Raw genomic sequence first — 23,602 nt, forward strand, 5'->3', positions numbered from 1 at the left:
AGGTAATGAATTCCACTCGTTGATAACTCGATGGGAAAGTCGATAGTCAGCTGACAAGTAGTTTGTCTTGGTTTTGGGAACTTTTTGGAGGTGTCCTCGTAAATTCTCTGTTTTGGAAGATAAGAAAATTGAGGGTATATCAGATACAAATTTGTCACTAAGCAATTTGAAAACTGTCATCAAGTCGCCTTTAGTTATTCAACATGCTAACGGGAATAGGTTTAGCTTAGCCATTCGAGCATCATTCGGGAGCTTCACTAATCCGGGAATAGGCTTGGTTTATATTCTCCGAACCTTTTCCAAAAGCTCGCTTTCTTTTATAGGGAAGGGTCCCTACATCGAAGGATCATAGTACTGTTTAAGACAATCAGCTAAGTTCAAGGTTAAGGTCAGGTTTGCGATGGCAATTTGGTTTGTATAGTCCCAAGGTGTTGTTTTGGTCGTACTTGTGGTAATCAGAAACTTTGAGTTTCCCTCCTCTTAGTTGATTGTTGTTTGCATGTTGTGAAATATGTTCACGTGCACTGTGTCGCCGCTTTACTGATCCTCTTCTTTTGTAGGTCCTCACTCACACTTCCCCACTCCTTCAATAACACACCGACCTAGACGCCGACTGACCAAACGGCCTCAGGTTACGGGAATATGGGTGACTGTGACTACAGTTGTGAGAGGAAATTAATGAGCAGTCATTCAACGTTTGGATTGCCACCTGTAAAGTCAGATAGCTCCCTGGTCGATGATAAAACTGGTGTAGAAAGAATTAGTAAGGCATTTTCACCTCCAGAAAACAGACTCGCTCCACTTCTCGGCAAAAAGTTGTTCATGCATTATGAATCAGGCACAGCTCGTGATAAGCAAATGGAACAAGTGCTGAAGAAGCTTAAAGGAGCAAGTTTACCATTTTTCTTATGCACATCACTATTTTTTCTGTGAATTTTACATTTTACATTTACAATCTTACATTAATAAGGTTTGGCTGAAAATCAGCGAAAAACCCCGTAGCATTGACACGTGGTATTCACCGAGATCTAGTAAGACGTTTATTAGAATGTGGCTGAAAACTGAAACAATCTCCCCACCGAATGCGGTGTTTGTGACGTGTTAGTCTTTATTCAGTGCGTCTAGTCACTTGGGGACGGAAAAAACAATAAGATGGATCTAACAGCCTAGTTTAGTACATTAGGTTTTGAAGAATTTAGCGGACAGTGCCATAGCCATTTTACTATTTTTCTAGTGATCTTGCTTACCTTTCTCTGGGATAATTCAGTCAGGGCACCAAACGCTCTTAAAATCAGATTCCAAGAGTTAGTTATGCGGTAGGAAAGCCTTCACTCTATGACATAGTTTGTCGTTGGCCTTTAAATTTATCAACTGTGTTATGTGTATTGATTGGTCTAATTGGAAGTGACAAGTCCACCTTTCGATGTGTGCCTAGTCCTAGTCCACCCGTAAGATAAGCATGTACAGGTTTTTAATAATTTCTAGTCCATGAGTTACATTTTAATTAAGAGTTGGTAACTTGAACTCAATTTGTTGTATAGCTTTGCTTCTACACCTGTTTTTCTTGATGTAGTATTTCGTAAGTTAAGATTATTACATCATGATTGGCTATAGCATCTCCATTGTCCTAGTCGTCTATCATTTATGATGCAATTACTTTGCTAACTTAAATGAGAATCCCTTGTTCCTTGTTGGTTCTATAATCACTGCTGTGCTAAAAAATATGCTAGTAAGGTTGTGAATCCCAACGGCTTCTGGTCAAAGGAGTTTACTGACGACTCCGTCTCTAAGCCTGGAAAGTAGGTTGGACTTGCGTACACTAATGCTTATGCAGCTATTTGACCAGAAGTGCGATTGGTTAGAAAAAAGGTTTTTCGGCCCCATATCTAGGTCATCTGTTTTCTACTAATTCATTGTCGTGTTCTTTAGCTTGAAGCCGATTTCTCCATTTCAGAATTGTATGCTATTGTATCGATTATTTATTTATTTAAACACATAAATATTGGCACAAGGAAGCACCAGACAAATATGCGCCTCACAAATCTCATTCGATTTGTGTGAGGGCTGTGATACTGCTCAGGTGCCCAGACTGAAGCAGGTGGTTTTCTTAGGGGGCCACACCCCGAGCCTTTAACCTGAAGGTTTAGTCCACAAGGCAGTGGAGCATCGTAAGGAGATGCAGTCCCATGGTAGCCGGTGACCAACGATTGGTTCATACGCCATTTGTTCCTTCAGGATACTGGAGCCCATGTGCACCATTGGTTTGGAATCAGGGTTTTCCAACTCCCCTAGGTGGACACTCCACATCCACCAACCCGGTTAAAGCGCCGGGTATTCACTTTTCGTCCTCTCACTTTCGTGAACAACACCTCGCCACGAGAAGGCAGTGAGTAGGACTTCCCTGGTAGAGGCTATATACGTGTGGCCATGTGAGAGCATTTCCAGAGGAAGAGCGGACTCTCCCCACTCTCGGCCGTACCAGGGCATTTGGGGGCTATCGATAGATCATGTAGAATGCGATTCATCGTGCAGATTGATCAAATCTTTCCTATACATTCGTCTTTCATTATCACACTGCTAGAATCTCGAGAACTAGATCTCACCGTCGCTTATTTCGACTTCAAACATATTTCTAGGGCCTTAAAAACGTCGGAGTTCTCTGTGTTGAATATTTCAACGAGCTCCACTCTTTTTTCATTAGGATTCGAGCTCTGCTTTAACAGGAAATTCCGCCCTATTTTGACTAGTCTGGGGCCTCTTTGGTTGCGTTCAGTGCCAATGTAAAATCCCCATCGAGATCAAGTTTTTCAGTTTTGGCAGCGTTCGTATATAAATATATCAGTCAGCGACAACGTAGAACTTCGTACGTACATACATCAGTTCGAGTTGCCATACCACATTAGCACAGAGATGCAGTTGTCGATTCAAATACCATAGTGGTAGAAATAGTAAGAGTATAAGCAGTAATTGGAAATATTAAGGTTTGAAGATGTTATTCAAAGAAAATAATCCAGTGAAATAAACATCAAAAAACAAAAAAGATAGAGACACGAAGAATTCAGAAGATTAGAATTCGGCAGAACGCAAAGAGTGGATGCACCTTCGCCATTGCAAACGATTTTTAGCCATGTCATTCAAGGTCTCTAACGATCAATCGCTATCATCTCGCGGCTCCCAACCAGGTAGTCTACACCTACCTACATGGCTCAGTCCACTTGTCAATGACTTCATGGATTTGTGCCACATTTTGGTCTGACCGCCCCTATCTTTCTTCCAACCTACTCCTACACCATGAAACATTGCACGTCGGAGCAGTCGGTCATTGGGCATACGTAACACGTGTCCCAGCCATCTCAACTGATGAAATTTCACTACTTCATCAATCGATTTGCCATCCTTACCTAGTAGCTGTTTCCTAACAACTGCATTACTTACTCGATGGTCCCAGGTTATGTGAGCAATGCTTTCAAGACACATATGATCGAATACTAGCAGCCTACGAATATCCTCTACTCTTACCACCATGTTTCACTGCCATAAAGTAGGACGGAACGAACTGCTGCACAGTAAACCCGTCCTTTGGTTGCTAGACGGATATCTCGCCTACACCATAAATAACGTAGTTTGGCTAAAGCTAGACGAGCCTTCTGTATCCGTGCTGAGATTTCGTCACACACCAGACCACAAGGGCTGAAGTGACTCTCAAGATAAGTGAAGTGGTCAATACGCTCAACTACTTCACTTCCTATCATTAGTTCGGGTGTCGATGCAACTCAGTCGTGAAGTAACATTTTGCACTTCGAGGGAGAGAATGGCATCCCGAACATGCCTGCATTGTTGCTTATAGCCTCTGCCAGGGAAGTCCTACTCACTGCGAAAGTGAGAGGACGAAAAGCGAATGTCCGGCGCTTTAACCGGGTTGGTGGATGTGGAGTGTCCACCTAGGGGAGTTGGAAAACCCTGATTCCAAACCAATGGTGCACATGGGCTCCAGTATCCTGAAGGAACAAATGGCGTATGAACCAATCGTTGGTCACCGGCTACCATGGGACTGCATCTCCTTACGATGCTCCACTGCCTTGTGGACTAAACCTTCAGGTTAAAGGCTCGGGGTGTGGCCCCCTAAGAAAACCACCTGCTTCAGTCTGGGCACCTGAGCAGTATCACAGCCCTCACACAAATCGAATGAGATTTGTGAGGCGCATATTTATCTGGTGCTTCCTTGTACCAGTATTTATGTGTTTAAATAAAATAAATAGTGGTCAGAAGGCTCCGCATTTTGTCAGCGTCTTCACCAAATAGAACTATGTCATCGGTGTATTCTAAGTCAACAAGTGAGCCTTAGAGTAAAAGTTAAACTCCTGGAAATTAAGATGAGGAAAGCGTTATCTCTAAGAGCACGTCAACGACAAAGTTAAACAAGAATGGAGGGAGTGGACAGCTCTGAAGAACACCATTTGAGGTAATCAATTCTGATGACAGTTCTCCATAGACTCTAACTCAATCAGTTGTGTTCGAGTGGAGAGCCTTTATCAGGTTAATGTACTTGTTTGGTACTCCTTTCAGTGACAAACACTGCCATAGAACCTCACGATCAACGGAGTCAAATGCCGCCTTACGGTCAAGAAATACTACGAATTCGGGGCATCTGAATGTATGTCTATGTTCCAGGACCTGACGTAGTGTGAATATTTGGTCTATAAAACCACATCCAGGTCGAAAACCAGCCTAGTTTTCTCTAGTCTGCTCTTCACGAGCTTTAGTCAGGTGTTGAAGTGCTATTCAAGCTAATATTTTAGACACTGTATTAGTCAAACTGATCCCCCTATGGTTGTCGCAAGAGGATTTTTGTCCTTTCTTATAGACTGGCACAATCAGTGATTGGGACCAGTCAGATGGAATTACGTCCAGTTCTCAGATTCTACCTAAGACCTCAGTCAATCTCGCTGCTATTACTGGACCACCATCCTCAAAAATCTCAGAGGAAAACCTGTCAAGGTCTGCTGCTCTCCCTCGCTTCAGATTTCCTATGGCTTTTTCGATCTCGTGAAGAGTTGGAGGGTTAACATTAACTTGCCATTCAAGTCGACTGGGGATTGTAGGAAATCGAAGTGTGGCTGAAGGCCAGTTAAACTGAACCGCTACAGTGTTCTGCTCATCGATCCAATCTCCTGATTTGAGAGTGAATAATATATCCATCTTTATCTGAGATAGTTTCGCTGACATTAGGGTTCCTAATACCGGTTTCCTTGACAAGTCTAAACAGTTGTCTGCTGTTACCTATTGCCTCTGCCTTTTCCATCTCTCTTGTTTTCGCTACTAACCACTGTTCGCGATCATTGTGTAGGCTTCTTATCAGCCTGTGCTTGAGTTGACTCCTCTCTTCGTTATGTTCAGAGCCAGATGGAATGAGTTTCCGAGCATCTATCAGTGTGGTAGATGCTGCTGAAATCCATCGTTTCTCCCTAACCTTATGGTTTATCATACTAGCAGATATCACTGCTGCTTTCACAGTTTCTGAATATCATTGAATTTTTCGGATCTACCCTTTTTTATGGTCCCACCAAAAGTTAAGGATACTCTGTTGAAATTCTTGAAATAATCGGAGTCGCTACCGTGTTATATAGGTATCATTACCAAGGTTTGACTTGATGATTTCGAATAAATTGAGCATTGAGTAGATTGTTATAAATAAATTGATGTATTTGTAATATCCCAGTGAGTAGAAAAATTAAATTTTCTGACGTTTCGTGACTCAGCGTAAGCCACTTCCTCAGAGGAGAGATAACCAAATCAAATTTAATCTAAGTTTACATAGTACAAAGGAACAAAACAAGAATATTATGTGCGATTTGTTAAAACCTGTTTTTTTGGTTGATCGCACATAATATTCTTGTGTTGTTCTTTTGTACTATTTAAACTTGTATTAAATTTGATTTGGTTATTTGTTCTCTGAGAAAGAGGTGTGTTATATAGCTCATAACTCATGGAACTCACGAACGTATGAATCGTATGAATCCTGTAACTAACCAATGCGTTTTGTTCTTCGTTTGGAGTTTCCTCTAACATTTGCTTTCTTTAGTTCCTAATTAATTTTATTTGTAATACTTTTTCTTGTTGATTTCTCACCATACTGGTGCACAGTAAAGCGACTTTGATAAGTATCCGAATAAATAAGGTTCAAGTTATTTTCACGTCTCGCTATCTCATTTGAGGGTATGACTTGTTACCTGGTTAGCTAAATATGGTAGCAGAATTCAGATAAGTGACATTGTAATTTAAAGTCAAATGTTCAAATTAATCATCGTAGATTGCTTTCTGTTGAAACAGTCACTTATACCTCAATTATTCTTTTCTTAATAATTATTATATGTCTTTTCCTTTTCCAAAACTTAGGAGGTAGTTGAATTCTTTAGTCGAGATGTTGATTACGTTATAACTAATCGGATATCATCTCGATTGACATCATCTGTTATTGATGAATCACATGTTACATCGTCGAAACAATCCATTTCACTTCAAAATCAGTCCTCATCCATTTCACAAGCACCAAACAATCTCAAAGTTCCTGTGTTAATAGGAAGCAAACCTGTTAATAGCCCAGTAACACGTGGTAGAGCTATGTTACTTGCCGCACGCAAAATTGCTGCTGAAGATTCTAATTCTACTCCATCAGGTATTACAGCCTCATCGATATTAAACCAAGTAAGTTGGTTGTTTTTAACTTATTTAAATTATCACCACAAATGCCTTTTCTAGTGTCGGTGATACTTTTAGACTTATTTCAAAAACTACATTTTCAGGGTAGGGACCCGTGTTAGTAGACGAGAACTAAATGAATAGATTCATGTCAGATGTTACGTTGACTAAATCGAACTGACTAATACATGTTATTCCTGTTTGATACTTTGAATGTCTAACAGTTTTAAGATTGCTGGTTCTGAATATGTTGATAATAAGAGGGTTTTGTAATATGGTCTCCATCTTGCAATCATTTTAGAAGTACTTACTTATAGATCAATCCATTTTGTCTTTATACTTGTGATGCAATGATATAGCGGAAGTAATGTAGTCATGATAACCTCAAGGCTTTCAGCAAGTGTGTTTCGGCCCCAATCACATCACGGCAGTATAAGGGTTAGATCAACAAGGTATGGAAAATGAGTCGAAGTAGTGGTGGCGGGTATGATAATAAGGAAGATTAAACATAGGAAATATATTTTAGTGCATTCGGGTTGTCGCTAGCCGTAGAATGTAGTGGTCTTGAGTGCTGTTAGAGGTATGAGGGCAGTTATCACTTCCCGGTTGCCCACACCGTGGAAGGGTTCTTCTAGAGGTACCTGAAAAGGAAATTGGGTTAGAAGTGGTCTTAATGACCTGAGAGCGTGACCGCAGTGCCCAAGGGACAACTGCTTGAGGTCGGTCACACACGACCTTTTTGTGGGTAGTTTTTGTGTTAGCTCCGTACTTGATGGGACCTTACCGCCGGAGACGGATATCCGTGGGATAAGGCGAGGCGTGCATTTTTAGGGTCGACCTTTTCTAACCCCACCCCTCCTTGTGGAAAGGCAGCATCGCTGTCATGCTGGTTGTCTGAAGGAAACACCTTACTGCTGTCACACCTCTGTACAGTCAACAGTACGACTTCGCCTTCGGACCTTGGATTTGCTGCTTTTAGTCTCACCGCTCTTCAAACGACCTGCCTGGCATGGTAGAACCTTGAGAAACGATTGTTCCAGCCAGCATAGCCCGATTGATTCATCACGATAGGCAAGCCCGACCACCACGTCAAGGTAGCAGCAACGGTCGAGTGTAGAATGTAGGGTGCGCGTTTCATCGTATTCCGGACTCGTCAGCTAAGTATACCACTCTTGATGTTTAAACTGATTTGAACCGAGTATACAGCTCTTCAACTAAGAAAGCGTTATTCAATAAGCTACTGAGTTGCCGTTTTGTTTAACGGGATTGTAGCCCTGAATTAGACCACTAGCCACCACCAAAAGATAGTAAAACCTGTAACTAAAGGCAGTATCGAGGAGATCCATTCAGGTTATCCTCTGTTAACGTCAAAATCTAAGCTCCTATATATGGGTAATATAGCTCGAAAAGAGTGTATGAAAGAACATTAAAACTTGGAGGGTTGATGGATACGGAAAGTCCACCTAGGGGAGCTGTAAAACCGTGATTCCAAACCAATGGTGCACATGGGCTCCAGTATCCTGAAGGAACAAATGGCGTATGAATCAATCATTGGTCACCGGCTAACATGGGACTTCATCTTCTTACGATGCTCCACTGCCATGTGGATCAGACCTTTAGGTCAAAGGCCCGGGTTATGACCTCCTAAGAAAACCAAATGTTTTGATTTAGTTACTCGACCAGTATCCAAAGGAGAATTATAAATGAATGCACTTAATCCACTACAATCGATTTTGAATCTTTTCACCCAAGGTATCTAACTATTAGTCACGTTTATTGCTCAAACTCCAAGCTAGTGGTTTCAGCCCAGCAAGACAGTTTATTCCGTTAGGTACTGACCTCATGGAATGATTCCAGGTTTCAATCTGGTTACTTCTAAATTTCTTTCAACGCCTAAACTAGCTATTTTTACTCATTGAGGGGTGCAGCGGTTCACCATGCATAAACCATGTCCGGGTATTAACAGATTTGGTATTTATGTCCTAAGCCTAGGTGTCTTCGACGTATTGCTCGTATATCCTGGGACCACCGGGTAAGTAATGCAGATGTTAGGAAACGGGTACTAGGTAATGGTGGCAAATCGATTGATGAAGTAGTGAAACTTCACCAGTTGAGATGGCTGGGACATGTGTTACGTATGCCCAATGACCGACTGCCCCGACGTGCAATGCTTTATGGTGTAGGAGCAGGTTGGAAGAAAGCTAGGGGCGGCCAGACCAAAACATGGCATAAATCCATGAAGTCACTGACAAGTGGACTGGGCCATGTTGGTAGGTGTAGACTACCTGGTTGGGATTCGCGAGATGATAGCAACCGATGGTTAGAGAGACCTTGAATGACATGGCTCGAAATCGTTTGCAATGGCGAAGGTGCATCCACTCTTTGTGTTCTACCAACTTCTAATCTTCTGAATTCCTCATGTCTCTATCTTTTTCTCTTCCCAAATTTATTTCATTGTATTATACTCCTTCAATAACATCTTCAAACCCTAATCTTTCACATTAATGCTTATACTCTTACTACTTCTACCAATATGGGATTTGAATCGACAACTGGATCTCTGTGGTAATGTGGTATGGCAACTCGAACTGATGTACGTACGTACGAAGTTCTACGTTGTAACTGACTGACTGACTGGAGCCTAACCTCAACGTTACTCACTTAGTCGTTCCACCGTAAACAAGAGATGCTTTAGAACATCTATGAACAAACACTTGTAGCTCCTCACGTTTGTATTTCGAAAATTCACTGAAGAGTTAATATTTGTTTGATACATACACGACCATGCTTAAAATGTGCTTCGTTTACTTGGGTCTGTTGTTCCTAATCTCTATTCAAGTCTTGGCTATTCACGGGAGCTAACATTTTAGACAGTTTTGGACTTATTCCTCTATATTTATCACGAAGAAAGAGGTTTCTGTCCTCATAGACTAAGACTATCGGTGGTCGAGATCAGTTAGATGGAATTTCTCCCATGTAACATATTTTAATTAGTAGATCAGTCAGTTTTTAATGATATCAGATCACTATCACTATCTTTAAATACTTCTGAGTTTAACCCATAAGGTCCTGTTGTTTTTCTACGCATAATTTTGTTATGGCCTTTTAATCGGCTCTGAGTGTCTGAAAGCATCGGAATAGTGAATAACTGAAGGGTAGCTGGAGGCCAATTGGACTATTGCTTAAATCATTTTGCCTATCGGTCTAATCTTCTGGATCGAAAGTGAATAATAGTTTTAGTTTTTCTGAGAAAGTTTCACTAACAATCAGATTTTTAATACATGTGTACTTGATGAGTTAGAATACTTGTCTAGTATTATCGATTGCCTATACCTTTCCCATCTCTTTTGCCTTTGTCGTGCACCACTGTTCACGATCATGGCGTAGGCTTTTTCTTTCAGTCTACGTTTATTCTTCCCTCGCTCTTTATCGTGTTTTGGAGCCTAATGAGGTGGGTTTCTGAGTAAATGTCGATTCGGTAGACGCTACAGAAATCCACTGATCTTTTCCTTAGGTAATGAGAAGTTAACACTGTCTTCATAATGTCCTAAATTCATTCATATTTTTATTTATATTTTGTGATTTTCTTATTTTTATTTGGAATTTAGGCTCAAACATCCAATGATGTATCTGTTGCACCTGTACAATCTCAGTCATCATCTATGTCTTGTGTATTGGGATGTGGTCAAAAGTTAAATTCAAATAATGACTTGTTGTACAAAGCTCGTCAGCTAGGTATTAAAATTCTCTCCTTTGATAGTAAGTTTTAGTCACTCTTGTATGATATTAAAGCAAATACTTGTATTTATATCAAAATTTTTTTCAAAGGAAACTAGTGTGTGCTTATTCAAAGACGGTGCATTATATTTATTTGGACTTTGTTATGTGGTTGAAAGTAATCGACTAAGATGGTTGGGCCACGTGTTACGTATGCCTGAACATGGATTACTACGATGTGCTATGCTGACTAGTATTGGGAATGGTTGGAAGAGAATTAGGGGCGGCCAAATCAAAACGTGGCATCTGTGCTTGAAGTCACTAACTTCTAGCCTGTTTATTTTATTTTATTTTATTTAAACACATAAATATTGGTACAAGGAAGCACCAGATAAATATGCGCCTCACAAATCTCATTGAATTTGTGTGAGGGCTATGATACTGCCCAGGTGCCCCAGACTGAAGCAGGTGGTTTTCTTAGGGGGCCACACCCGGAGCCTTTGACCTAAAGGTCTATTCCACAAGGCAGTGGAGCATCGTAAGGAGATGCAGTCCCATGGTAGCCGGTGACCAACGATTGGTTCATACGCCATTTGTTCCTTCAGGATACTGGAGCCCATGTGTCATGTTGATAGATGCAGGCTACTTGGTTGGGGTCCGCGTGACTTTCGTAACCAATGGTTGGAGGCTGTGAGACATGGCTGAGAATCGATCACACGGGTGTAGGTGTATACACTCCTTGTCTTCCCTTAAACTATGAAATTAAAATTGCTTTAAACCTTTCTTCTTACGAACTAATTCTCTCCTTGTATTTATATCCGTATACAAAATCTTTCTTTTATATATTACTATCGCCCCCAAATGCCCTGGTACGGCCGAGAGTAGAGAGAGTCCGCTCTCCCTCTCCAAATGCTCTCACATGGCCACACGTATATAGCCCCTACCAGGGAAGTCCTACTCACTGCCTTCTCATGGCGGGGGTGTTGTTTACGAAATTGAGAGGATAAAAAGCGAATGTCCGGCGCTATAACCGGGTTAGTGGATATGAAGGATCCACCTAGGGGAGTTGGAAAACCCTGATTCCAAACCAATGGTGCACATGGGCCCCCGTATCCTGAAGGAACAAATGGCGAATGAGCCAGTTATTGGTCACCGGCTACCATGGGACTGCATCTCCTCACGATGCTCCACTGCCTTGTGGGTTAGACCTCTAGGTCAAAGGCTCGGGGTGTGGCCCCCTAAGAAAACCACCTGCTTCGGTTTGGACACCCGGGCAGTATCGCAGCCCTCTCGCAAATAAATGAAATGGAACATTCAACTGACAATTATATTCTCGTTCATACTAGAAACAAAACAATTTGCATTATTACTATTACTATTATTATTATTATTATTATTGTTATTATTGCTATTGTTATTATTATTATTATTATTATTATTTACCATATCGCTAATTCACATCCTTTTATCCCCAATTTGTGTAACCTTACTTTTCAACTTATGCAGCAGCTCGCCCATGGTGGAAACTCTGTCCTATCTAAACGATCTCCAGTCACTGTCTGGTTGAAAGTGAATGCTTCCACCGATTATGAATACTGAAGGAGTCCCGATTATAAGCACTGGGTTTCTTCTGGCTCCTTACAACTGATGGAAGCCCGTCGGTCTACTCCGGGTGACCGTGAGTTTGACCACAAACGAAGGCTGTCACGTAGTGAAATCGGGCAAAGCTTGCGTAAGGACCGAGAAGCCTGGTGGTCGGAGCGTGCTAATGAGATGGAAGCAGCAGCTGCATCTGGTAACTGCCGGAAGCTCTTCCAACTCATCCGAGCCACTGGCAGCAAGAAGTCTGGTGTGAGTGAAACAATCTACGAGGATGACGGGATGCCAATCACTAACATCTCTCGACGTCTTGGACGATGGGCGGAATTTTTCGAAGGGCAGTTCAACTGGCCTGCTGCTCCGGCAACATCAACCAGTTTGTCCTGCCCCCCATGGCCGATGACGACTGATCCACCAAGCGAGGCGGAAGTCCGCAAGGAACTCCAACTCTTGAAACGTTACAAGTCACCGGGCCCAGATGACTTACCTCCGGCTCTTTTTAAAGATGGTGGTGACTTTCTGGCTAAGGAACTGACTGTGTTGTTTGGAAAGGTTTGGGAGCAAGAAAGTGTTCCAACATCATGGAGTGAGTCAATAGTCGTCCCTATCTTTAAAAAGGGTTCATCTCGTTCTGTAACAACTATCGGCGGATAAGTCTACTTCCGATTGCGTCCAAACTACTGGCTTCTATCATCCTTCGTAGGTTGTTTAAAACCCGAGAACGATTGACTCGCGAGGAGCAGGCTGGTTTTCGTTCTGGTCGAGGATGCATTGATCACATCTTCACCCTCCGTCAAATGTTAGAACACCGTCATACTTATCGCAGGCCAACAATCGTAGTGTTTCTTGATATCAGGGCTGCCTTTGATTCGTTGGACAGGATTGTTCTCTGGGATTGTCTATTGAAGAAGGGTGTGCCTGAGAAGTTCATTAACATCTTAAAGGCCCTGTATACGAACACCTCAGGCAGAGTGAGGGCATACAACCACCTTTCTCCCTTGTTCCATTCGAGCAGTGGGGTTAGGCAGGGTTGCCCGATCTCACCATTCCTCCTCAACTTTGCCATCGACGACATCCTGGAAACAGCTCTGATGGATGTAAGTAATGGCGGTGTGGATATGTTGCCTGGAGAACGACTTCTCGATCTCGAGTATGCGGATGATATTGTCTTACTATGCGATAATGCCCAAGGCATGCAATCTGCAATTGATCAGTTGGCAATCAATGTCCGCAGGTACGGCATGTGCTTTGCACCCTCCAAGTGCAAGGTACTCCTACAAGACTGGCAGGATTCTCATCCTGCACTCACCCTGGATGGTAAGCAGATTGAAGTAGTTGAGAAGTTCGTGTATCTAGGTAGCTACATAAGTGCTGGTGGGGGCTTGAGTGATGAGATTGATGTACGTATAGTGAAAGCCAGAGCGGCTTATGCCAATCTGGGCCATCTTTGGCGCCTTCGTGATGTTAGTCTGGCTGTAAAAGGTCGGATCTACAACGCGTCGGTGAGAGCAGTTTTGCTCTATGCTTGTGAAACCTGGCCTCTCCGAGTTGAGGATGTTAGACGTCTCTCTGTGTTCGATCATCGTTGTCTCCGAAGGATTGCTGGCATTCAGTGGCAACACCATGTTAGTAATGCAGAGGTTCGGCATTGTGTGTTCGGGCGCAGAGACAATAATTCAATTGGTGTCACCATCTTGAAACACCGACTTCGGTGGCTTGGACATGTTTTACGAATGTCGTCCCAGAGACTTCCACGTCGTGCATTATTTGCCGACTCTGGGACTGGTTGGAAAAAGCGGAGAGGAGGTCAGTGTATGACATGGTGTCGTGGCATGAAAGAGAGCTGCAAAGGGCTAGCTTCTGTTGGTCCTTCACGACTCCCTGTCTGGGGTCGGAGAGATGGTGCAACACAGTGGCTAGAGACGTTATCAGATATGGCTCAGAATAGAAGCCAGTGTCGAGCCTGCTGCAACCTTTTGCTTTCTTCATAAAGAGTGGCTATAACTTTCCTAACTGAGAGAGCTCTTCTGGTTGTACATTTCCGTTCCCCCCATCATTACTCTTCTCCTTTTCTTTTTTTCCTTCTTTTATATATACGCATCTTCTTCCTTCTCCTGTCATTCTCATTATTTTGTGTGACGCATATGTATCCGGTGCCCTTTGTGCCATTATATATGTGATCAAATAAATAAATAATAAAACCGTTGAGGTAACCGCTGTTCATTCTGTTGTGCTAATGAGGTATGGCGACTTGGACCGATGCATATATGTGACTGACTGACTGAGGCGTTAGGAAACCCTAAACTTTATTTTCGTCCCAGTTAGCACACGTCAGCAAGGTGTCCATGGATAAAATAAATTCAGACTTTTATGGAATCAAACTTTCAAAAATATACGCCTAGGCTTTGTCCGAAAACCGCACAGACATAAATGTATAGCAGTTTTCGGTAAATATTTGAACATCTCATTTCTTGAAATTTATAGATAAACTTCTTACATACTAAAGTTAAAACTGGTTTAATGTTAGTTGATAGTTTCTAAAGTTTTCACATAACCATCTTTTACTCCTAATTTAGGGACCATACTACATTCTTTTGTTTATCACTTGTCAACCATTAGTTCTATTCACTGATCAATTGTAGGTTCATGTTCCAGACTTTTCGCTCACGTAAAATAGTACAGGTCTGGGATGATCCCGCAAATTTCTCGCAATAGACATGACAAGCTCAGAAAACATTAAGAAGCGTTTTATCCTATCAGCGTTCGATTAGAAGCTTTGCTAAAAATATCGCGAAAATTAAAAGTCATATGTACAGGTTCTGATTGGCTGATTACTACACTGTTACTATGTTTAGTAGTTCTCTAGAATTTTCAGGAAAACCCAATGACTTCTAAAATATTAAAAAACCCTATATTTTCTGTAGATGAATGAACCTTTGGAGTAAAGTGCTTCCCGCATATTTTGTGCCTTTTCTCTCGTGTTGAAGTCGCTGTGTAGTTCTAGCTTGGGGGTTACGAGACTAGCTTACGATCCAAGTATAGCGTTCAATCAACAAGATTTATCAAGGTCTATTCAAAATTTTGAGTAATTTTATTTATCGCCATGATTTATCTCTATCTTTCCCGGTTTTTTTTATTGTAGCTGTAACGAAATGGATAAAAAACCTCCCATCAGATGTTCAGTCATATATCCAGGTAGATGTCACCTTTGTTGTACTAATATTTATTTGCAATGTTTTTTTCAATACATAGCCTCTTCCCATTTTTTCAACCATATCCATGATGTTTTATCTTTTCTACTATCTGACCCACTTTTCATCTTTTTTTTGCTAATTTCATCTCTCCGTGTTGATAGAGTTTGTCAGCTTTAGCTTGCAGGATTGTGTACTTGACTTTGAGTTACACATTTTGTATAATGGCTTACAATATTATAAGGATGTTCAAACTAAAGTAGATTCAGTAGGGTTCAATTTAAACGGTGAATGGTTAGTTTACTTATTTTAAAACCTCCTTATCATACTGCTGCTAGTCATAATGTTTAATCCTGTCTTAAATATCTATTATAACTAGCTATTCCGCTTTATGTTGCAATCATAATCTTGACTTGCACATGTGACATAATCATTTGATACACTGATATCTGTTAAATATTAATAATGCACAAATCGAAATATCTCAATATTATACCTACCGAAAATAACTGGGTACTAAGATTCACTTTATAAAAACATTTGCTGTGTAGTTGTAAGTGCGATTAATGGGCTGAAGGTCTATGTTACACTTGTAGTTAGTCAAATTAAGCATTTTTTGTTATTTTGTGGTTTAATCATTTATTGCACCGTAGATTTAAACTATTTTATCTTATTATTTTGTAGTCTATACAACGAACAGATCATGATTATCATTTGGACAAGTTAGCTAATGATCCAGAGCGTGATAGGATTCATGAGGGTAATTCCTTCAATCTTTGTTCCAAGTACTATGTTTATGTAAAATTTCTTGAATGTTTATTTGACAAGTCTGAATCATCATCATTACCTTTTATTATATATGATGCTATTTTTAAACTAACTCGTTCTACTCACTTCTCTCAATAAGTAGTAAGTTTTTATTGATGAAAATTAGGTAATATGTTGACATTTAACAGCTTGACTATATTTTGTGCTTAAAGTTCAAATTTTTTCGTTTAATATATCTGATCAATTTGGGTCTAACAAAAATGTTCACAGATAACTTACATTAATTAGATCCTAGTGCCTTTATTGCCTATCTTCACCAGACTATCTTTCTACAGTTATTCAGTGTTATTGACATATATCCAATTGACATTGTTGTATTTCAGTGTATTTGGTCGAGTAGACTTGCTTTACCAATCAATATTTATATTCATTTACAGCTGAATAATTAATAAACGTTTAGTTTCATGTACTTCGATAGTTACCCTGAGTTCAACCTCTAGACCACTGAGCCGGCATCCAATGGTGTTAACATCTAACTGGGTTCGGGTTCCGCGTGCGGGATCGTGGATGCGCACTGTCGAGGAGTCCCATACTAGAATAAAACAGTCATCTTGTGTCTTCAATTTTCCAATCGTGGTCTAGGATTGATCGGTTCACAATTTCATTATATTTTATTAACTGTCTTCGATACAATCATAGATCCTGGGCAGTATGTTGATAATCGTTAAATCATCAATAATCTTCAGTCAAAGTACACTACAGTCTAATAGTTGTAATTTTTATAGTACACTGTTTGATAAATAAACGAGACAGATAGTTACTTGCCTATTATTTTCAATATTCAAAGATACCATTTCGCGACAGTCCGTTTCAATGTAAATAACATCATTTTTCTTACAAGTATCTCTTGTCAGAAAACGGCTATTTCATTAAGTGATACCAAATATATCCGCAATTCAGTTGTCATTTTACCTTATGACTACACTTTCTATATAAACGTAGTTACGATTTTTTAGATTTTTTATGTTGAGCTCGAGTCAACACGAATTTTATCAATAATACTATTAATTTGACCTGAAGTAATATTGCGTTTTTACTATGTATTATTAATTTCAGTTCGACATCTGGTGACACCATGTATCAAAGTGATCGATACAAGAAGTCACTACCGACCTATTTATTTAGATAAAACAGACTACTTGCCTGACTTATGGGATCTAACCAATCGTTGTAAATCAAAATCAAAATCCTTTCTCGAAGTGGGCGTACATGATACTCCATCATCTCCGACTCCAATGACTACGACCAATTCTATAGTTATTATTACTACTACTGCTACTGTTACAACAACAACAACTACTACCACTACTGCTACTACTACTGTTAATGGACCGTGTAGTGGTAGCGTCCCGGGAGCAAGCGTTGGCTTTACTCTACAGAATCCAAGTCATTGTATTCTTGGAACAGGCACTCAGTCAATTTTAACACGCATAGATAGTCGAAATAAACGTAAACATCGTCTTAAAAAACATAATACTACTACTCCATTACAACGTACAGCTTCCTTAGTCACTAAAGGAGCGGAAAGGTAGATATTTCTGTTTTTTCTTTTTTTACAACACTATTTTGTAGTGACATAAGTAATTGTGTTTCTCGGGTGAATACTGACCAGGTAAGTTACACTGAGACTAAGTCAAGAGTGCTAAATAGAGATCGGGAATCGGTAGATGATTCTTTGAACTTTCAACGACGTAACTGGTTAGGCGATGTGTTAAACATTCCCAGTAATTGGATATCGTAAGTTTGACGACATTGGAGTAAGGTAAAAAAATTTTGTTGTAGACAGACCAAAAACATCATAAGTTTGTGTAGTCATTGACTATTGTTACGTGTTTTATTGAGATACTCTAGACAATAGTTGCTTATGACTAAAAAATTTTGTTGACATGGTCTAAAATGGGATGGAGGTGTATTCATTCTTTAACCTGCTCTAGATCTCAAGTTTTATTATTACCGTATACTATTTATCCGGCGATTTCATTCATTTCTCTATAAATGTACAGACTATTTCGTTTTAAAGCTACTACTAATATTATTATGCTGGCCTTTTTTTCTTGCCAAAGTTCTTTCACTATGCTACTGAAAAGTGTGATAACTTTAGCCAAAACACATTTTACTTTGTCCCATTTTCGCTTATAGGTGTGACTGACACTCTTGGTAACATGTTAGCCATGATCAGTTGTGTGCATCAATGTTTGACTTACACTGTCTACATCAGTTTGAATGAAACAAGTTTTGAACAAGTAAAATGTACATTACACATTCGGTTTGCCAACTACATTTTAGTTATTCTTGATTCTCTCATCTATCAGATAGGTGGAGCTCGATTGTAAGAAGTGTGTATATCAATGTCTGAATCGTATGACTGCAGAACGTAACAGAAAATCACACTATAAGTTGGTAGGTGGTCTACTTAATGAGAGTTATCCGTTTGACGAAGGTCAACCCTCACATATCTTTGTCTAAGTCAGTCAGGACACATAAGTCTGAAAGTGTTGTAAGCATCATTTGTTCCGTTCTTGGCAAAATATCTCCCACGTAGTCTTTAGCTTCCTCTCTCTATATAGTGGGGTTTTTAAGAGTATGGAAATCGTGAATCATCGGTAACCAAATCGGACTTGGGAGTGTAACACAGTGGTTATACTTCCTATCTAATTTAGTGAGTAAACGAAACTCACGGCCTTTTTTCTTCCGTGCATTATCATCAACCCCTATGCTGCAATCCACGGACTAATACTTTGAAATACAACCATTGTGTATTATTGCACAACTAACCCAGTAGTAATATTTTCTTTAAAATCTCCGTTAGTATATGAATACAGTGGGAAGTGCAAACAAAAGTACCAGTCTTTAATCAGTAGATAGTAATTAAACTGTTTTGTGAATAGATCAGTTTTGTGTGATTTTCGTTTTATTATTGTAGTAATCCGAAAGCTTCTTCGACTACTGCTGCTATCAATGATGAACCATCTGGCTACTGTGAATGTTGTTCTGCGAATTTTAAGAGTTTGTTTGAGGTAGGTCAGCTAGTCCCATTGTAAATAATGATAATTATAGCGTTTGACTCCAATATAATTTGGTTTAAAATCAACGACCGTTTTTCTTCGTAAATAATGCAATTGATAGTTTGGTATTGATAACGAGTGCCCATCATGTATATTTCTTGTCTTTATGTAACAAACTATTGAAACTATTGATGTGCTTCTCTTTACATTGGTTGAATGGGACATCCGAAAATAATGATAATCAGTTATCGGTTAATTCTAACAATCTGTCTTTTCGTATATGACGAATATGACTTGTATGTATCCCCAAGGTTAAATTTAGGAATTACCTACTCATCAAGGATCAATCCCATATTCCCAAATAAAGTTGGAAGTGATCTGGTGCTAATCTAAATAAAGTGTTTAAAAATCATGAGAATTCAGCGAAGAGAATTTTCTTCTTGATGGACTCATTTACTTAAGCCGTACATTTGTATTGATAGTTGTTTGGTAAGTTATTTTAATTATCTAAAATATTAAACCTAAACAAGCAAATCAGTTGATTTGTTCACATGTGACTAACATACAATAGCTCAAATGATATGTTGTGTTCTGTCCGAAAAAAAGTGAATACGCTGTCGTGTTTCATACGCAAATGATCAATCCTTCATAAAGATTAGTGTTAGAATTCGTTGGGTTGGTAAACTTTCTTAAGGGGATGTGAGACAGATGATCAGTTAAGTAACTTTTAATGGTGGATTATGAGATCGGTTCATTGTTGTCACTTTGGATATAGACTGTTCTTTGTTTCTTTTAGTTGATAACCGTTTGCAGTGAGCCTTACATTGTTTCTAATCATGCCGATATGCATTTACAACCGTAATAATGTATTTTGTTTGTTAAGGACGTGAACCTAAATCCTTCTGCATCACGATAACGGACAAAAAGTTGGTTCATTAACTAGGTTTAGATAATTAAAGTCTTCACTATAATATATGGTACGGATTTTAGAAATGTTCTTGCACTTTAAGTATTCTTATGAATAAAAACAATGTACGTCTTAGTTTTTCAGTCGACCCCATGATTGCTTTCATTTCTGGTCAGGTAGGTCTAAATCGTAATATCGAATTATCTAGCTCATATTTTTGAAAATAATCCCAAAAATGTCATATCCACGTATTCATCATTTTCATGTGTTGAATAATTTTTCTGGTTAGCGTTTTTTTAGCGAGTTGGTTTTCTACGGAATGGGGTCGCTAACCCCATGCCCAACCCTCCTCTTTTACCCGGGCTTGAGACCGGCAGTAGCCCCCGGAGGAGCTGCAGGCGGAGTTATTTTCATGTGTACTTTAATAAAATTAACATATTTTGGACATCGGTAACTTGCTACGGGTTCGTAACAAATGGATGCATGAAATTTATTTTCTGTTTCGAAAACCTAATACATATGACTCATATTTATGACGTTTCATTTGATTATTAAGCGTATAGTTTGTCACTGATTTTTCGTCTGGAACTAAATTGTTTCTTATATAGAACTACAAGCTTCTTGATTTAGGCTTTAACTGATCAGTTTGAAACTTTCAGTAATTGAGTTCAAAATATATCACATATTTATGTGTCAGACTACTTTTTAATCGCAATTTTGTAATATGTTCAGAAGGGGTTTTGTGGAGATTTCAGTATTTTTCCAAAGTTGAAATCATGAGTCAATTGAAGCTAGACCATCATATGCTCACTAGTGACTGACTTCAAGATACATGTCCTGGGGTTCTAGTAGGAAGCAGTGACCAGTGGAGTTCAACCATATCTGTTGTGAGATAACAACTCACTGAAGACAATTGGTGAATGGTTGCTCAAAAATTCGTGGATCGGTTGAAGTTAGACATTAACATCGTTGGGTACCGGCTCAGTGGTCTATCGGTTAAGGGCTCTGGCTCGAGACTGGTAGGTCCTGGGTTTGAATCTCGCGAGTGCGGGATCGTGGATGCGCACTGTTGAGGAGTCCCATGATAGGACGAAACGGCCGTCCAGTGCTTCCAGGTTTTCCATGGTGGTCTAGCTTCAATTAACTCATGATTTCAACTTTATAATATGTATTTCATCAAGAGACTCAATCGTCGTTATTTCGTCTTACTTCTTGATTTTAGCATTTGCATTGTACAGATCATCAGCAATTTGCTAATAATTCTGAAAATTATCGTCTTCTCGATGATGTTCTAAATAAACTGCCCACATTAAAAGAGTTTTTAACAAAAACTACATCGACCACTTCGCAACTACCATCTTATTTAAATCCTATTGCAATAAGTCCTTGTGATTCGCAACATGAAAAAGATTATCTCTTAAATACTTCCAAGTGTGTAATGTTACAAAAAGAAAATATACCTCCCACTCAAACAAAAATTAATGAAAGTATTGAGTAAGTTTATGAGTTCACTAATTTTACTCATCTTTAAAACAAAACATACTTTTGTATGGAATAGTTACATATATTCATAAACCCGATAAAATCCGACGTGCATGTTTATTTTTTACTACTAGTTGTTCGATTGAATCGAACCAACCACATTGACGTGGAATGTCAGTTACGCCATAAATTAACATGTTATTATCGGGTACGGATCAGTAATTAATCATACGTAATCATTCAGACAAACTTTATTTGATGGAGGCTTCATCTTTTGGAAACAGTTCACGAAAATAATTATGATCGAAGTAGTCATGTTTTGTATTCCCATTAATACAATACATCATCATAGGTTAAATATTTAATTGTTTGTGTTTCAGTTACTTATGTTATCGCCCCAAAATGCCCTGGTACGGCCGAAAGTGGGGAGAGTCCGCTCTCCCTCTCGAAATGCTCTCATATGGCCACGCGTATACAGCCTCTGACAGGAAAGTCCTACTTACTACCTTCTCTCAGCGGGGGTGTTATTTACGAAATTGAGAGGACGAAAAGCGAATGTCCGGCGCTTTAACCGGGTTGGTGGAAATGGAAACTCCACCTAGGATAGTTGGAAAATCCTGATTTCAAATCAATGGTGCACATGGGCTCAAGTATCCTGATTGGACGAATGGCGTATGAATCAATCGTTGGTCATCGGCTACCATGGGACTGCATCTCCTCACGATGCTCCACTGCCTTGTGGATCAGACATTCAGGTCAAAGGCTCCGGGTGTGGTCCCTTAAGAAAGCCACCTGCTTCAGTTTGGGCATCTGGGCAGTATCACAGCTCTCACACAAATCAAATGAGATTTGTGCGGCCCATATGTATATGGTGCCCCTTTGTACCATTATTTATGGGTTCAAATAGATAAATAACTTATGTTATCCCACATCTATTAAATGTAAAAGTAAACAAAGTAAGAAGCTTTCAGCCTTAAGTAAAAATCCACTGAACTGTTTTTATTGATGCTAATGTGTATCCAATGTCTAAATCAATGCGATTTATAAGTATCTGATGAGTACAGTCTTTTACTCTTTTTTTCACTATGTATTCGATTTGTCACTAACTGTAAATTTCCTTCCAACTTCTATTATAGACCTGTCTTTGTCTCACAGAAATCACAACCCACATTAAATGACTATAAAAATATTTCTAAAGAAATCAATGTTCCTCCAACATTAAACTTTTCTGGACCACTTGGACCCAATGAGTTTACAGAAGGAGGTTCAGATATATTCAGTAATACTGATTTAGATGTCTGTGAAATATCAAAAACCACCACTGTTGTACATAATGACGTGGAACAAATATCTAAGTTAGATCAAGAAGAGGCTGCATTTCTTTTTTTGCTTTAATAAGAGTATTCAATATTGAAGTAGTCCCTATTTTTCTATTAACTTTTTTAAAAAAAATGGTTCTCAATTTTCAACTATAAGTGCTTTCATCAAGAGAAACTGTTCGTAGAAATCTGATTTACACTTTGTATCTAGATGTTCAATTTCAAAGGATTAAGAATTTAACAAAATGTCCTGACACAAATGGATTCAATTCCCAATCATGTTTTTCGTCCCATGTGATGATGAATTAACATTAAATTCTGCCCAGTAAAATTTTTTGTACGATGATGTATATATATGCTCAGCAATCTGTATTTCAATTTGATAACTTTTAATTTCTCTTGAATGTATCAAGTAAAGTGTATGCAAAAAATATCCTCGATAATGGAAATTACTTTTCTTTGAGTGTTATGACTCACTAGCTAGGTACAGTTTTAGTTACTAGACAATAGGTTATAGCTTAATTCGAATTATGTCAGAGTGGAAAGACTACTATTACTGTTATATTTTAAGCTTTAAGTGAGACGAAGATTCATCAGTAATGTACTGCTAATTAGACAAGAATATGGCAATAGTCAGTTACGACCTACGTAGGGCTTGGTATAGATGTGCGTCAGCTCAAGCTGTCATTAAAAAATCAGTATGAGATGAAGCTAATAAAACGAAACAATAGTAGTACCAGTGATAGTGATTAAAACTATAATTTAATTTGAGATAGTTATAAAGTAATATATACATAAAGACGATGATGCAGACCAATCTTCAAGCAATTGAGGTGGAGAAACGTATTTCAAACA

General features: G+C 39.2%; 1 protein-coding gene across 1 annotated transcript; it reads left to right on the plus strand.

Moving 5' to 3' along the window:
* Positions 1-642: 642 nt before the first annotated feature.
* On the plus strand, positions 643-23,193 carry Smp_078700 (hypothetical protein; the record flags this gene model as incomplete). The annotated part of the gene is made up of 6 exons (XM_018797240.1): positions 643-867; positions 6,397-6,705; positions 10,308-10,458; positions 18,969-19,051; positions 21,169-21,440; positions 22,565-23,193. 6 exons carry the CDS (start codon positions 643-645, stop codon positions 22,821-22,823), a joined length of 1,299 nt encoding a protein of 432 aa, XP_018652302.1. The 3' UTR covers positions 22,824-23,193.
* Between the last annotated feature and the right edge of the window lie 409 nt (positions 23,194-23,602).

The sequence above is a fragment of the Schistosoma mansoni genome, chromosome 4, assembly GCF_000237925.1.
Source record: "Schistosoma mansoni strain Puerto Rico chromosome 4, complete genome".
Classification (NCBI taxonomy): domain Eukaryota; kingdom Metazoa; phylum Platyhelminthes; class Trematoda; order Strigeidida; family Schistosomatidae; genus Schistosoma; species Schistosoma mansoni.